At 51.2% G+C, this 17,452-nt stretch overlaps 1 protein-coding gene across 5 annotated transcripts in view; it reads right to left on the bottom strand.

Moving 5' to 3' along the window:
* AGAP1 (ArfGAP with GTPase domain, ankyrin repeat and PH domain 1) overlaps positions 1-1,555 on the bottom strand; it is a 566,173-nt gene extending 564,618 nt beyond the window's left edge. The window contains exon 1 of one of the 5 annotated variants that reach the window (XM_047773839.1): positions 766-1,555. In XM_047773839.1, the coding sequence (XP_047629795.1) occupies positions 766-928 (163 nt within the window). In that variant the 5' untranslated portion in view covers positions 929-1,555. The remainder of the gene's footprint in view (positions 1-765) is intronic. The other 4 variants (XM_047773835.1, XM_047773837.1, XM_047773836.1 and 1 more) reach the window with 4 other exon arrangements.
* Positions 1,556-17,452: the final 15,897 nt, after the last annotated feature.

Raw genomic sequence — 17,452 nt, 5'->3', positions numbered from 1 at the left:
CAGGAGCCCAGGAGAGGCAGACCTCGGCTCCACCTCTCCTGAGGGTCACAGCCTTGCCAGACTTGCAGGAAGGGTGGGTGGGTGGCCTCCCAGGGCAGGTGTGTGAAAGTGAAACCCAGAGAGAGGGGTCTTCTAAATTGGCCCAGGACTTCTGGGAGAAAACACTCTATAGAGGAAGCCAGCCTCTCTCTGCACAGTGGCAGGTAGACCCCCACGGGGATACGATGCTGCCTGCAGCTTGGGCTAAGTTCAGCAGCCTCCACTGTGTCCCCGAAAAAGGCAAATCCACCAAAGGAAGAGCCTGCCCACCCCACGCCCCCCAGCAGCAGCTCTTCTCAAAAAGACCTCTTCAACCTCCAGCAAGACGCTCAGCTCCCCGCCTGGTAACCTGTCACAGACCAGTGGCGCCGACCCCTCCGGCTGGCCCCAGGCCTCGACTGGACCAGATCACTCGGTGGCCCAGGACGCGACCGCACGGAGCCACTTTCTCACTGGAGACTCTACTGCCCATTATCGCATTAGCGCCGCGATCCATCTTCCCTGGCAAGGCTGGCGGCGCGCTCGCCCGGCCCTCGGCCTCCCCCTCGGCTCTCGCCCGGCCTTGCAGGGTGAGAAGCACCGCAGTGCTCGCTCGGCCGGGCAGCCGCGTGCCAAGGCCCGGCGCGTGTGTACACACGCACGCACACGCGCGCGCGCCCCGCCGCGCCGGGGGCGCCCGCTCCCCCGCGCTCTCCAGGAGCCCCGCAGCGGCGGCTCGGCCCTCACCTTCGATGGCGATGACGTGCTCCCGGATCTGGTTCTGCAACACCGGCTCCTCCACGCGCTCCAGCAGCTCGTAGATAGAGTAGATGTTGGGGTGGACCGACTCGAAGCGCTGGATCTCGGCCCGGATGGCAGCCGAGTTGGCCAGCTGCTGCTGGTAGTTCATGGTGCAGGCGCCGCGCCCGGAGCCGCGCGCCCCCCGCCGCCGCCGCCGTCCCGCGCCCCGGGGCCCGCGGGCCGCCGAGCCTGGGGCGCCGCAGCCCCCGGGGAGCCGGGCCCGCCGGCGGCGGGCGGAGGAGGCGCGAGAAGAAAGGAGCGGGCGGAGCAGGCGCGGGGCCGGCCCGCCGACTCAGTTCATGGCCGGGACGCGCGGCCAGCGAGCGAGCGGGCCCCGGCGCCCCGGGTCAGCGGGCCCCCATGGAGCGCGCCGCGGCGGGCGCGGCCGGCCCCGGAGGAGGCTCGCTCGGGCGCCTTCCTGAGCCGCAGCCGCCTTCCACCCCTAGGCGCTGCCCCGCCGAGCAGCCATTAAAGCCCAGGCAGCCGCCGCGCTCCGAGCGCTGGGGCCGAGGGCCGGCCCCCGGGCAGTGGCCGCGCCGCTCGGGATGCCCGGCCGCCGCGTGGGTCCGCGCGCTGCGTGCTGCGCCGCCCGGCGCGCCGGGGCCCCCGCGCGGAGCCCGCCGTGCGCCGTCCGCCGAGCCGGGACCGAGCCGCAGGCGCCGTGCAAGCCGCGGAGCCCTCGCCGAGCGCCGCCCGCCGCCTGCCCGGCCAGCCCCCTCCCTGGCACGCAGGGCTCAAACCCACGTCGGCCCCGCCTCCGCCAGCGCCCCGCCCGCCCGCGCGCTCGCTCGCCGCCCGCCGCCGCTGCTGCGTCCTCCGCGGCGCTTCCCAGCGCGCCGGATCCCGGGGAATTGCGCCAGGCTCCGCCCCGCGCCTGCCTCTGGGCTTCCTGGGACTTGTAGTCCGCGGCGCGCCGCGTCGGCGCTCCGCCGGGACCGCGGGGAGGGGCGCGCTGGCCGCTCGGGGCAGGCGCGGAGTTGGGGCCCGGGGGGCGAGGAGCGGGGCTCTCCCACCCGCGGAACCGTGACGCGCCCGGCTCCCGGTCCTGGCGCTCCACTGGCCCCGGCGCTGTCCTGCTGCTGGCCCCGGGAGGCGGTGCGCCAACCCGCCCGCGTTTTTGCTTCTACGCGGCTGGCTGTAGGAGCATTTGCGACTCGCCTTGTCCCCCGGCCGCACTTTGTTCGCTCCCCACCCCGCCCCCCATTTTTAAACTTTGTATCTCCTTTTGCGAAAGTCACACGCGTGCTTCCTCTTAATAAACTAAATTTCTTCCCGAAGGCGAAGAGCCGCCTTAGCCGTGGCGGCGTGGGTGTTCACATTCCTCGAGTGAAGTTTAGACGGGGACGCGACCTGCAGCGAAATACCACGGAAGCTCCCTTAGGCATCCTCTCCCTTTAAAATAAAAAAATAAAATAAATAAATTGGAGGTATGGGTCTCAAGCTGCAGCCTGATCTGTGTGGGTCCCCAGCATGCTCACCCCCACCCCAGTGCCCTGTAAGCTCAGCCCGGGAATCCTGCGGAGCTGGACCGCACAGCAAGAAGGTTCCAGGCAAACGGACTGTTGCAGACGTGCCGAGCACTGCGGCCAAGTTTATGAGCTCGGGCCTAGTCCCTGCCCCGACCTATCCAAGCGGTTTTTTGGAAACACTTGGTCCGCGCCCCCCGCCCCCGCAGCCCTGATCAAAGCCAGCTGAGCCTTCACCTGGCTCACCTGCCACCTGCGTGTGGCTTCTGCAGCCTGGTATCCATCCTCCCCGAGTTACACCCACTGGGCTCACAATTCCCCCAGACAAATGTGCCGATGGTCTTCAGCACCTGAGCTCATGCCCTCCCCCCATTCCTGATCCCTACAGCATCTCTGACACACTAATCTGCCTCTGGCTTTACTCTCAGCCTAAATAACTGCAGTAACTGAGGTGCCCACAATGTGGCCTCATCGAATTCAACCTGTCGGCAGTCCTGGAACCCTTCTTCTCCTGGCTGCTAGAATAACATGCTCGCCAAGCTTTCCTACTACCTTTCTGGCTTCTCAGTCCCTTTTGTGATCCCCCCTGACTCCCCTAACCTCTTAAATATGGAGAGCGAGCAGCTAGGGCTCCTTTCTGGGTCTCTTCTCTTTTCTATATGTGGGGATCTCTCTTTCGGCTTTGAATATCCTATACAGGTTCATGAACCACAAAGTCCTACCTCCAGTCCAGCCCTCACCCCTGAATCACAATTTCGTATCCAGTTGCCCCTTCATCATCTCTGGGATGCCGGCTGACAATTTAAATCCAACATGTCTGGAGCTGAATTCTGGCTGCTCCCTCCCCGTGCTTCTCCTGAAATCTTTGTCCCAGCTGGGGGCAACTTCAGGCCTCCTTTTGCTCAGGCTGACATCCATCCTTGACGCCTCTTCCTCCCATACCCCAAATAGTGTCAGCACCACCTCCTCATGATCCAGAATCTCACAGCCTCTTGCCACCCCACTGCCACCACCCTGCTGAAGGTGTGATTATCTAGCCTCTGGGTTAGTGTAGGAAATTGATCTGGAAATTGATCAAGCAGTGGATCTCCTTGCTTCTTACTTTTGCCCTTAGAGTCTGTTCTCACTAAGACAGCGCTGGTGAAACTCAGAAAACCTAAGCTGGTCGTGCCAAAGCCTCTGCTCAAAACCCTCCCATCATTCCTGTCCTGCTCAGAGTAAATTCCACCACCTTACTCTGGCGTCCAAAGCCGTACTGGCCCTAGTGTCTAGCGGGAGCTGTGCAGGTTCTGAGCAGAACCCTACTTGTAAGCTAACAAGTTAGCCTGCAGAAGATGGAGCCTCCTGGGTGAGAAACAAAAGACGTTGGTATTCACAGCAATAGCAGCAGCTAGAGTATCAGCATTTTGGGGGGGCTGCTCTGTGACGTGTGGAAGTTCCCAGGCCGGGATTGAACCCATGCCACAGCAGCGATCTGCACCCCTGCAGTGACAATGCTGGATCTTTAACCCACTGTGCCACAGAGAACTCCCATAGAGTGTTGGCATTTTCAGGGGCCGGTTCACGAAGCTCCAATTCCCACAGGGCCAAGAGGGCCATATGCATAGACAGTGGACTGCCCTGTAGGAAAGGAACCTGGAGTTTAGAGAACCCCAGTCTTTTATATGGGCAGTAACCAGTCTGCCCTTAAGCATGACAGGAGACCCCATCTTCATCTCCCAAGGCTGTTTGCTCTAGGAAGCTTCTTGAAAGGATGGCAGTCCATGTCTCTGCCCTCAGACACGCAGATGCGCAGGAGACCAAGGGAGAACCGTCTCCACCAGCTCCTCGGCATGCCTCCCACCCCAGCATCTCTCCTTCCACCCCGTTCTCCCCTCTTCAGCCATGCCGTCTGGCCTCCTTGCTGTTCCTTAAATACACCCACGCACACCCACCTTTTGTATTCGCACGTCTTGCTTCCTCCATCAGGAACGCCCTCCCCGCTTCCTCACCGGCTGTTTCACTTCCTCCACGAATTTACTCCAAAGCCACCTTCAAGAAGGGCCCCCTCGGACACCCTATCCGAAAGGACACCCCTTCACCGACACTTCCTGTCTTCTATCCTCGCCGAGGCGGGAAAGCTGATGGCACCCCAAGATGCCCACATCCTCCTCCCTGAGACCCAAAAGTGTGTTGTCTTACACGGCAGAGAGGCGGTGCAGGTGTGATGAAGTTAATGACGTGGAGGTGAGGAGATTATCCTGGACTGTCTGGGCAGGTCCAGTGTCGCCCCAGGGTCCTTATGAGAGGCTCCATCAGGGTTAGTCCGAGATGGAGCCATGAGGATAGATGAAGAGGGGAGCGGGCGGGGGAGATCAGGAGGTGCTACTCGGCCGACTCTGAAGATAGAAGGATGGCGCTGCCAACAGCGTAGGTGCCCCTGGAGGCTGCAGCAGCCCCGACAAGGGATCTCACCTACAAGTTCCAGAGGGAACCCAGTCCTAACTCATTTCTGCCTGGTGTTCTCCAGCTAAGAAATCTGTGTGGTTTACACCATGAAGTGTGTGCTAATTTGTTGCAACAACAATAGGAAGTTAATACACTAGCTTAGTTTTTTCCTTGGCTCTGATCCCTGTCTGCTACAACGCATCCTTTACTTACTTATCTTGGGTTATTCTCATCCTCCTCTAGAATATGAACCCTAGGAGGGCCAGGACTGTTGTCTGCTTTGTTCCCTCTTCTGTCTCCAACACCAATAAATGCCTGACACATAGTAGGTGACCAGTGATTGCTTATTAAATGAAAGGCATTCCTGCATTAAATTGAATTCCCATGAAAACAAGGACCATCTCTCTTCTGCATGGTCCTTGGTCACTGTAAGGGCAATAAATATTCAATAAGTTAATAAATTAACAAATGTCAGAGATGACTTAATATCAAATAACAATAGGGCTCCCCTCTCGAGCTACCACGCGTGTAGTAGGGGTTCAATAAATATTAGCAGGACTGAAATGAACATCGGTTTTTCTAGTGACGTGAGGCCCAGTGGTATTTGCCTGGAGGCTACTGCAGGTTATACAGCCAAGAATTCTGGCCGCTTTTGATATGATAGTCCTTCTGGGGACTTTAATTTGTGAGTGAAACTTTACCATGAGAGCAAGCTGGCTCTTGCAGTGAAGTGGCGAATTTCTCCTGTCTCTAGAAGTATCAAGGACTAGCCGGACGATTACCCCATTCACTCGTTTATTCACTCATTCTCTCATTTAATCACTCATTCTCTCATTTATTCATTCAACAAAGTTTTTTGGGTTTTTTTTTTATCATCTGCTACCTCCTAGACAGGGTGCTACATTCTAAAAATGGAAAGACAAAAAAGATGAAGAGTTTCTGCTGTAGCGCAATGGGATCAGTGGCATCTTTGGAGCACTGGGACGCAGGTTTGATTCCCAGCCCAGTGAGTTAAGGTTACTGCATTGCCAAAGCTGGGGCTTAGGTCAAGACTGCTGCTCAGATCTGGTCCCTGGCCCAGGGAACTGCAAATGTCATGGGACAGCCAAAAAAAAAAAAAAAAAAGAAAGAAAGAGGAGTTCCCGTCGTGGCGCAGTGGTTAGCGAATCCAACTAGGAACCATAAGGTTGCGGGTTCGGTCCCTGCCCTTGCTCAGCGGGTTAACGATCTGGCATTGCCGTGAGCTGTGGTGTAGGTTGCAGACGTGGCTCGGATCCCGCGTTGCTGTGGTTCTGGTGTAGGCCAGTGGCTACAGCTCCAATTGGACCCCTAGCCTGAGAATCTCCATATGCCGCAGGAGCGGCCCAAGAAATAGCAAAAAGACAAAAAATAAAAATAAAGAAAGAAAGGAAGGAAGGAAGGAAGGAAGGAAGGAAGGAAGGAAGATGATGCCATATGTTAGGGAGCCTCCAGTCCAGGGGACTATTTGTAGAAGAGGCATTGCTTTAGGGCTCAATTTCTGAATCCAACTCGGAGACTGGGAACAGAGAGCGAGTGAGGATGGCTATGAATGAATCAGCCATGAAGAGGCCACGCACAGGAGCACAGGGTGTACAGAGGCAAATATCCAGTAGCTGAGTTAGAGTTGGATGAGTGATTCTGATAAAGTCTAAGTAACAGGGGGAGTTTAGGGCATTTCTGCTGGTGGCTAGCCATGGACATCTATGTTTCCCTAAAAGGCAGCAGTGTGAGTTGCATCTTCCCAAAGAAAAACTTAGAGTCACAATTTGGTGGTTGTTGTTGGTTTGTTTGTTTTTTGGCCATGCTTGCAGCTCGTGGAAGTTTCTGGGCCAGGGATTGACCCAAGCTTATGCAATGACAATGCGGGATCCTTAACCCACTGCACCACAAGGGAACTCCAATAGTCATAACTTTCAACATCAAAATGCTCCCCATCCCCCAAGCCTGCGAAGATACATAGATACATAGCTCTTCCAGCTATTCCACCTAGATCATCTCTAAGAAGTGTTTGAGAAAATTTATGAAACATTATGTGTCTTGATTTTTATGTGCTTTACCCATTTACCTGAGCTTCAATTGATTTCACTAGATTACTTTGCATGCTCGGTTGGAGAGCACTGAGATTTGATTTGACGTGTGTGTAGATTATAACGTGACAGAGGTTGATTCATCTCCTGGGGTCATCTGCAGAGAGCAGAGGGGACCTGGGGGGAACCAGCATCCTGTAAAGTCTTTGGGCTCCTGAAGAAGGTGGGAGGGGTCATACCGGGGCAGGAGAGGGGAGCCGGAGCCAAGAAGAGGAGGAATTCAGAAAGCTCCCAGGCAAAATTTCCTTACCTTGCATGTTGCCCTCCGGGGAAATGACTCTGGGATGAGGAATGGAAAACACAAGACACGAAGGCAGTTTTGCCATCTGGGCTCTAGGCTGCTCTCCACTGGGTTCCGCTGGGCTGTTCACCTCTACTCCTTGTAGCTCTGGTTCTCCCCCGGTACTTCTGGGCTACAGCAGGTGTGGCCGTCTCTTAGTGATGGTGGAAGTTTGGGAGAAGGAGCCCTGTTGAGCAGGCTTATTTCAATCCTCAGCACTCTTGACGTCTGCTGACCTTGTCACAGCCAACACAGGTCACAGGACTCAGCCCAGAATCAGGAGACAGAAATACACCCCCCCCGCCCGCCGCCATGAGAGTGCCCTTCAGAGTTACATGGCAAAGATGCAAATGTATAATCCCATCCTCGGGAGGTAGTGCCAAGCTGGCTATCAGTCCAGTCTGGCACGCTGTCCTTGGCCAGGCAAGCAAGCCATTTAGCTGAAATTGTGTCCCTCATTCACTTGTTTGGCCCAGGGAAGAAAGCAGTGACATTTCACAGGGCAGTTGTGAACGTCAAATAAGATACGTGGGCAAATGCTTTGTCAACTGGAACTATTATTCCAGCGAGGGAGCAAGGCATCCTTTAAGCCTCAGTTTACTTACCTGTAAAAGAGGTTGTAACATTTAAAACACTGGCTTATTGGAGTTCCCACTGTGGTGCACCAGGACCAGCAGTGTCTTGGGAGTGCTGGGATGTAAGTTCAATCCCTGGCCGGGTACAGCAGGTTAAGGATCCGGAGTTGTCGTGGCTGCAGCCTAGGTTGCACCTGTGGCTCAGAACTGATCCCCGGCCGGGGAACTCCATATGCAGCAGGGTGGCCAAAAAAGAGAGAAAGAAACCACAGAAACAAAACTGGCTTATTTCTGCTAGAAGAGCCATAGCCAACTTTGCCAAGGTTACAAGGTCATCATAAGTGAGCACTCTAGATCTATGGGCACAGTGTTGTGCCAATTTCTGCTGTACAGCAACGTGACCCAGTCGTGTATACATATATATATATGTTCCCTTTTTTATATTATTTTCCATCATGTTCTATCCCAAGAGACTGGATATAGTTCCCAGTGCTAATATTTCTGCTTCACTTCTCTAAGGGAAGCAAAAGAGGGACCGCACCCACCTTTTCTGTACACGTGACTTTTCCCCACCATCAGATGCAGCAGAAGCAGTGAGGCAGGATTTCCGAGGATGGACCATATACAGCACTATGGCCTCTGTTGGTCTTTTCTTCCTCACCCCTGCCCCACTCTTCTCACTTGCCCCTCAGCCCCCACGTTATGGGGAAGCCCAAGGCACATGGGAAGTTTCCATGTGGGTAAAAGCTCCTTCAGATGGTTCCTGCTCCCAAGCTTCAAGTCCTCCAGCGGAGGCGGGGGGGGGGGACTTGTTCTCTCCACCTTGTCTGAATTCCTGACTCATACTATGAGAAGTGACAAGTAACGATTGCTGTTTTAAGCCGCTGTATTTCAGACGGACTTGTTCTGTAGGAATTGACACTAATGGAGAGAGATCCTTGAACCCGTGAAAATGTATGGGAATCGTGACACATATGTTAGAATGTGTGCTGTTTTCATTCCTTTTCTATTTACCTTTTTATTAAAGTATAGTTGATTTACAATGTTGTGCCAATTTCTGCTGTACAGCAAAGGGACCCAGTCATATATATATATATACATATATATACGTATATATATATATATATATATATATATATCCACTCCTTTTTTTATATTATCTTCCATCATGTTCTATCCCAAGAGACTGGATATAATTCCCTGTGCTAACATTTGTGTTTCTTAATTCATCAATTATTGAAGCCTTGGCCTGAGTAAGGGACCCCTGGATAGAGAGCCCAGCTCCCCCATCAGCTCTGCTTGTCAGCTCCAGGGGTCCTTTTCTGGTACCCACGACTCACCTTCTGAAACAGCTCATTAGTTGTCCGTTGCTGCAACGCAGATGTATTATCCTCTAGTTTCGCAGGTCAGAGGTCTGTCTTCTAGGTCTGGGTCTCACCAGGCTCACGTCAAGGCGTCAGCGTCTGTGTTCTTTTTGTAGGATCTGCCTCCTTGCCTTTTCCAGCTTCTCAAGGCTCCTGCACTCCTTGGCCTCTGGCTCCTCCCTCAATCTATTTCGTGGCCAGCAAAGGTAAGCTGAAGTATTCTGACCTCATATCACTCTCACCTCCTCCTTGCCTCCACCCACTATTCAGAAGCTTTATGATTATACTGATCTCACCTGGACAATCCAGGCTAATTTCCCCGTTTTCAAGGTCGTATGATTAGTTGCCGTCATTTCATCCGACCCCTTTGCCCTTTGCCACGTAAGGTAACATATCCAAGGACCCAGCATTAAGACCTGGACATCTTGGGGTCAGGAGGGACAGTATTCTGCCTATAACCCATTAATGGACACTGCCACTGCCCATTACACACGCGTTGTTTACTCTTTGGGGTTGGCAACTGTAGCAGTAGTTGCATTTGAACCTACCTATGTGTAACTAGAAGAGTTTTCAAAAGAAATAGCAGGTTGCCAGAATCAGCCTTGGACCCACTCATCCCCCCACCCCTCAATGCCACGTAGCCTTTAAAACCGATAAGATTTGTGTGAACTGATAAGCTGCGTACCACTAGCATGCTCAGCATCCCACCAGACAAGCCCATGGCCCAGATGCCAAGGGGTAGAAAACAGAACTGCAGGCCAACACAGTCTTTAACGGCTTCGTATCTCTTGCCCATAACATTTTTAGGTCAGTCAGTGCTTATTTACAGGGTGAAAAAGGTATCGTCCTAATGTGAAAAATGAGAAGTGATGCTATCTAATAACTCAGAGTCATTTCTTTCCTTCTTTTGTCTTTTTAGGGCCACACCTGCGGCATATGGAGGTTCCCAGGCTAGGGGTTGAATTGGAGCTGTAGCCATCAGCCTATAGCACAGCTCACAGAAATGCCGGATCCTTAACCCACTGAGTGAAGCTAAGGATCGAACCCTCGACCTCACGGTTCCTAGTCGATTCGTTTCCACTGCACCACAACAGGAACTCCTCAAAGTCGTTTCAAAAAGAGTTTCATGTTTATGGACTATCCTTAAAATTAACAACGGATGATATAGAGCTTTTATCAGGATTTTCAAAATTCTGCTGAACATCCAAAAGATTTCTGTAAGAAATCCAAGTTTGATTCCTCCAAGGGTCATGAAAGCGAGGGGGTGGTTCTTTAGGACTCTCAGAAAGCTCTGGGCAATAGAGATGGGACAGGGGTAAGCCAGCATTTAGGAGATGGGAGCAACCAAAGCAGAACACTGGACATTGCTTTTCTAGAAGGTGTCCTGGGTCTGGCGACCAGGAACCCTCACTCCTGACCTTTCACCTCAGCTCCTCCCTTTCCCCCCCCGCCCCGAGGTGGATTCCTCCTCTTCCCGTTGTCCCAGATATCCTGAATCGCCAGGAAGGAATTTGCCCCAGACCATGATACTTTCTGACACTCACCTTACCCCTTTGGACGGAAGTCAAACACAGGTGCCAAAAACAAAAAACAAAAAAATTTCATCACTGTATTTTCCTAAAGTAAGGAGTAATTGTTATTCAGAGACACCGTCTATGGATTACGATTCTTTAATAAGTTGAGAAACCAGTCATATTGAATAGACTAGGGTAGAATAGAATAGAATAGGGTAGGGTAGGGTAGGATAGGATAGGATAGGATAGGATAGAATAGAATAGAAAAGGATAGGGTAGGGTAGGATAGAATAGAATAGAATAGAATAGAATAGAATAGAATAGAATAGAATAGAATAGAATAGAATAGAATAGAAAAGTACAAAGTAGACCTTCAGTGCATCACAGGTAGCTGGGTGAGTCCTGTTTAAAGCTAACAGTTGTTCCGTGAAATTTTATTGTTTCGTGCAGACAGCGAGGAAGCCCTACACCAAGACAAACATGTAAGCACACCACCCACGCTGCCCTCTCTCTGGGTGTCTTTGCTAAACACAATTCTCCCGCAGTGTCCACGTTGTGTGGGATTCCTGTGTTTCCTGTAACAAATGACCACAAACTTAGTGGCTCAAAGCAACACCTATCTATTATCTCAGTTCCGGAAGACGGAAGCCTGAGATGAGATTTGGGGGCTAAAATCAAGGTGCCAGCAGGCCTGCAATCCTTTCTGGAGGCTCCAGGGGAGACTCTGTTTTGGTGCCTTTTCTGGCACCTGGAGGCTGCCTGCAGTCCTTGGCTGGCAGCATCTTCCTCCATCTTCAAAGCCAGCATCAGAGCATCCACAAGTCTCTCTCCCACCCTCCCACCTCCCTCTTTGAAGGACCTCGTGGTTACATGGAACCAATCGATGATCCCTCTGCAATGTCCCCTTTGCCATGTCAGGTAACGTTTTCGCAGGCTGCAGCCCTTGGACGTGACATCTTTGAGGGCCTGGATTCTGCTCGCCACTGAAGCTGACAGTGCCATGGAAACAGACTCGGGCTTTGCATGTTTCACTGAGACACATCCTGGGCTGTCCCTCAGATATATCCACAACCACACACACTTCGTGACCAGCCTCCCAAAGAACAAAAGCAAAAAACCCAGCCTTGCTCTGGAAAGTTCAAGCACAGTCAGATTTCTTCATTTTTATCTAAAGTTTAATTTAATACTCTAAACCCATTCAGGAGTTCCTGTCGTGGCTCAGTGGGTAACGAATCCAACTAGGAACCATGAGGTTGTGGGTTCCATCCCTGGCCTTGCTCAGTGGGTTAAGGATCCGGCGTTGCTGTGGCTGTGGTATAGGCCAGCAGCTATAGCTCCGATTCGACCCCGAGCCTGGGAACTTGCATATGCCTCTGAAGCAGCCCTAGAAAAGGCAAAAAGACAAAAAACAAAAAACAAAACCTATTCATAAAATACATAGGATTATGAAGGAAGCCGGTTATATTGAATTACACCTATCAAGCTTTTTAAGTTTATGAAATAAGAATATATGTGCTTCTATAGTAGCATATTCTTTTAACAAGAGGTATAGCAGCCAGTCTGCTCACGTGACTTTGAATTGCTGATAAACCAAGAATATTGTAAGAAAGTTGCAATATTCATAAGAGGAAAATAGCTGATTTCTCTTTGTGACAAAGTCTCAGATATTGCTAATACTTCTGTGATGTTTTATTTACATTCATAATGGAAGGAAATACTACATTTTAATTACAGCTTCGTGAAGTGAAAAGTTAGAAACTTAGAAAAGGGAACTTTTCCCATCCAAGTTGACAGGACTTCCTGCTTTAAGGCCAGGACAGGGTGTGCAAGACAAGGTCCCTGGCCCAGGCGGGGGGCAAGGGTCCTCTAACGCAAGTCTTCTTTGTTTTTTTATTTTAATTGGGGCAGAATACACATAAGCATAAAATTCGCCATCGTAACCATTTTTGAAATTCACAGTTCTGCGCTGTATCGGCTGTTCACATTGTTATGCGTTCAATCTCTAGAACTCTTTTCCTCTTGCTAAACAATACACCCGTTAAGCAATTCCCCCTCCCCCATTAAACAACTCCCCCCCCCCCCCCCCCAGCTCCTGGCAACCTTCATGCTCCCCTGTGTCTCCACGAACCTGACCACTCTATGTATCTCCTCTAAGTGGGATCAGGCGGTTTGTCTTTTTGTGATTGGATTATGTCATTCACCATAATGTTTTCAAAGTTTATCCCTGCTGCTGCCTGTGTCAGAATTTCCTTCCTTTTTTATTTTTATTTTTATCTTTTGTCTTTTTAGGGCTGCACCCGAGGCATATGGAGGTTCCCAGGCTAGGGGTTGAATTGGACCTACTGCTGATGGCCTACACCACAGCTCACAGCAATGCTGGATCCTTAACCCACTGAGCGAGGCCAGGGATCCAACCCACAATCTCATGGTTCCTAGTCGGATTCATGTCCAATGCACCACAATGGGAATTCCTTCCTTTTTTTTTTTAATTTACTTTTTTTTTTGGCCTTTTTGTCTTTTCTAGGGCCACACCCAGAGCATATGGGGTCTAATCAGAGCTATAGCCGCCAGCCTACACCACAGCCATAGCAATGCGGAATCCAAGCTGCGTCTGCGACCTACACCGCAGCTCACCGCAACGCTGGATCCTTAACCCACTGAGCGAGGCCAGGGATCAAACCCTCAACCTCATGGTCCCTAGTCAGTTTCGGATTCGTTAGCCACTGAGCCACGATGGGAACTCCTGAATTTCCTTCCTTTTTAAGGCAGAATAATATGCGTGTATACATAGACGCAACATACTTGTGTGAGAGTATATCACATTTTCTTTATTCATTCATACCTTGTCTGAAACTTGGATTGCTTCCATCGTTTTTGCAATTGTGACTAATGCGGCTATGAACACGGGTGTGGGAATATCTCTTGGAGACCTCGCTTTCAGTTCTGCAGGGTGTAACTCAGACATGGGATTGTGGGACAAGGCAAGTCCTTGCCTTTTCTTCTTGATTTTTCGCTGCCCCGAGGCAGATGGAGTTCCCCAGTGAGGGGTCAGATCCGAGGTGCAGGTGCGTCCTATGCCACAGCTGCAGCAGCGCCAGATCCTTTAATGCACTGTGCTGGGCCTGGGATCGAACCTGCATCCTGGCCCTGCAGAGGTGCCCCCTATCCCATTGCGCCACCACGGGGACTCCTGAGGCAAGTCCTTTTAAAGGCTGTCAGAGTGAAACCCAGCTCTACAAAGTTCAGTCTGCTTCCAGACCAGGGTTGCTGTTCCTGAGATCTGTGCCGGAGAGAAGCAGATAGACTGTCACAGAATCCACACGACGGAAAGGACCTCAGGGTCCCTTTCATGCACTGATGAGAAAAGTGAGGCCACCCTGGGTGAGGTCACTGACCCAGCCCGCACTACCTGTTAGAGAAGGACCCAGGGCCAGAGCCGACCCTGTGAAAGTTACCAAGTTCTGAACCCCACTGGGGTGGGGATCAGAGTGGCTAAGACTCAGGCACCAGAGCGGAGGGTGGCCCCAGCCCCAGGGCAGAAGTCCCACTGCTCCGTGGCAAGGCCCTACAACTCGCCTGACAGAGGTCCAGCCACACAAGCCCTGCTTCCCTAGAATTTTTCCACAGAGTCAGCCACTGGTTCTTTTTCTCTTGTCCAGGTGAAGATGAGAGGCAAAGATGCTTCATTCTCCTGGCAACCTGTTCAAGCCCTCTTCTGCGTGTGCCACGAAAACTCTGTTCCATGTTCACGTCAGCTCCCGGGGGTGTGAAGACGCGGCACACCAACCTTAGATCTGTCGCAGTGTGTCAAGTGGATGTTTAGAGAGACACAAGCTAACACAACAGTGTAAATCATTCCTCTGAGTATCAAGTGCAAAGTGCATAATAATTCTGAGCGTAAGAATTCTTCTCCCCTAAGATGGAAGATGAATTTGCTTCTACACACTCGGTGAGCTGATTAAAAAGCTGGTTTTCAACGCATAGTTTTGGCTGATGAACAAATTAGACATTGAGAAATCAAATGCAAATGAGTAGTTTACAGACACTTTTGAAATTACATAATCTTCTCCCAGATCGCATGAAAACCAAGTAACTGATTTAGAAACGATCTGTTGAGGCAGCTGGAAAGAGGGTTTCTGTAGCCTTTACCAAGTGTTTTCCCATCACATTTGCCATATATTTTTGCAGGCTCTTGTGCTTTGTTTGTTTCATAGATTATTTGCTACGATACCTTTGGGAGGTTCATTACACCTTAGGATTTTTATTACTTTTTTGGCCACACCGTGGCATGTAGACGTTCTCAGGCCAGGGATCAAATCCAAGCCTCAGCTGTGCCCTGTGCTACAGCTGCTGCAATGCCAGATCCTTAACCCACGGTGCCACAGTGGGAACTCCTACTTTAGGATTTAAGGCATTTGGCAAACTGTTCCTTTTGCTGTATCCTCTGAACGTACACAAAACAATGCCCCCCCCTTAAAGGACTGCTTTTCTGTTCTTCAGTTTTAACTTGGTTTCCAAATATAGATTCATTTTAAATATTTATCGAATGACGGCTAAGTACTTGGCTTGACACCTGTCAGCATTATCTTATTTAATCTTCTAAGACATTGCAGGGCAGCAAATGCCATCCACCCGAGAGGCCGGAGGGTCAGGGAGGAGGTGACTTGCCCAAGGCTACAGCCACACTTGACACACCCAGAGTGTAAAGCCTAGTTTTCTCAGTGTGAGCACACCTATGTTCCCTTCTAACTACCACGAATCTCCTGATTTAAACACATTGGGATGTCTCATGAGCAGGATCACAGGACATTTTCCCTGCTGTGGAGGATGAAACCTGACAAAACGGATCTAGGAGCTCTCTGGTGGCTCAGTGGGCTAAGGATCCAACGTTGTCGCTGCTGTGGTTTGGGTGACTACCGTGCAGTGGGTTTGACCCCTGGCCTGGGAATTTCCACATGCCACGGCAGTGGTCCAAAAAGGAAAAGACAAGAAAAGAAAAACAGATCTAGATCAGAGTTCCCGTGGTGGCTCGTTGCTAACGAACGCAACCAGTATCCATGAGGATGTGGGTTGGATCCCTGGCCTCGCTCAGTGGGTTAAGGATCCAGTGTTGCCATGAGCTATGGTGTAGGTTGCAGGCTCGGCTCAGATCCTGCATTGCTGTGAGTGTGGCGTAGGCTGGCAGCTGTAGCTCCAATTTGACCCCTAGCCAATCTGCCGCAGGTGTGGCCCTAAAAAGGCAAAAAAAAAAAAAAAGTAAGAAAGGAAAGGAAAGAAAACCAGCTCTAGATAAATGTGCATGGCTCTTGTGCAGTTTCCTGTGGAACTAGAGAGCATATTTCTTGCTTTCATTTCACTCTCTCCTATTATCAGCAGGCATCGTGTGTTGACTGTCAGCTGATGCTAAGCTGTGACCCACCCAGCTCAATGTGCGGGTGACAATAATCCCTTCCTGCATGGCACACTCTGACCGGGGTGTGGGCATGCCCTGCAGAGGAGGCCCTGGAACAGGCCCAGCTGGATCCAGGGCACACAACATCCAGCATGGTGGCCAGTTTTGCTTTTTAGGGCCACACCCTCGGCATATGGAAATTCCTGGGCTGGGGTGAAATTGGAGCTGAAGCTGTTAACCTGCACCACAGCCACATCAACGCTGGATCCTTAACCCACTGAATGAGGCCAGGAATCGAACCCATGTCCTCATGGATACTAGTCAGGTTTGCTACCGCTGTGCCACAGTGGGAACTCCCTGGCCAGCTATCTGCGTGTACCCCGGGAACAAAAGTCTGCCTCTGGAAAAGGAACAACAGCCACGTGCTTGGATTTGCCTCCTCCTCTTCCTAGAACTGTGGTCATCAAACTGTATTCCTTGGAACCCCCCAAGGAAACCTGCTCCCCCTGGGGATGGGATGTTGCTACCTGGGTTCTCCTGCCTCCCCTCACCCCCCCACACAGGCTCCCTTTACATAAGAGCTCCACTTTTATCTTTTTTTTTTTGGCTGCACCTGTAGCATGCAAAAGTTCCAAGGCCAGGGACTGAACCCGCGCCATAGCAGGGACCTGAGCCACTGCATTGACAATGCCTGGTCCTTAACCCCCTGAGCTACCAGGGAACTTTTCCACTTTTATCTTCTTAACATGCAAGGTTGCCCATTAGATTCACTTTCGGGGAGGGTGGTTAAGCAGCAAGATGCATCCGTACAAGACATGGAAAACATTTCCAGGCACTTAAATACTTCCTAGTGTTCCAGACTCATGACATTTCTGCACAGTCATCCATGGTCTTATCCTCTTGGGGTGTTTCTGTTCTACAGGACCTGGAGGATGGGCCAAAGTGATGATGAGGGCAGAGGGAAAATTGGTGAAGATGCCTCTGCTTTCCTTTTTTTTAATTCTTTTGGCCGCCCCGTGACCTAAGGAGTTCCCAAGCTAGGAATCAGATCTGAGCTGCAGTTGCGACCTACACTAGCTGTGGCAACACCGGATCCTTTAATTCACTGTACTAGGCTGGGGATCGAAGCTGTGTCCTGGCCCTGCAGAGATGCTGCCAATCCCATTGGGCCACAGTGGCTGACAGAACACAGGTTAAAGATTGGCAAACTCCAGCCCCGCTTCTGCGCGTGTGGCCTGTGAGGGAAGAAATCATTGTCACATTGTCAATGATATTTCAAAAGCAAAGAAGACTATTTTGTAATATGTGAAAGTTCATTAAATTCAAATTTTAGGGTCTAAATAAGATTTTATTAGAACACACATGGCCCCTGGTTTGCATGTTGCTGCTGGCTGATGTCATGTAGCAGAATTGAGTAGTTATAACAGAAACCCAAGGCCTGCAGAGCCTAAAATACTTACGGTTGGGTCCTTTACAGAGTTTGCTGACCCCTGCACAAGTTTTAGAG

The sequence above is a fragment of the Phacochoerus africanus genome, chromosome 3, assembly GCF_016906955.1.
Source record: "Phacochoerus africanus isolate WHEZ1 chromosome 3, ROS_Pafr_v1, whole genome shotgun sequence".
NCBI classification, from domain to species: Eukaryota; Metazoa; Chordata; class Mammalia; order Artiodactyla; family Suidae; genus Phacochoerus; species Phacochoerus africanus.
The sequence above is the reverse complement of the archived record's forward strand: the minus strand, read 5'-3'. Positions and strand labels throughout refer to the sequence as shown.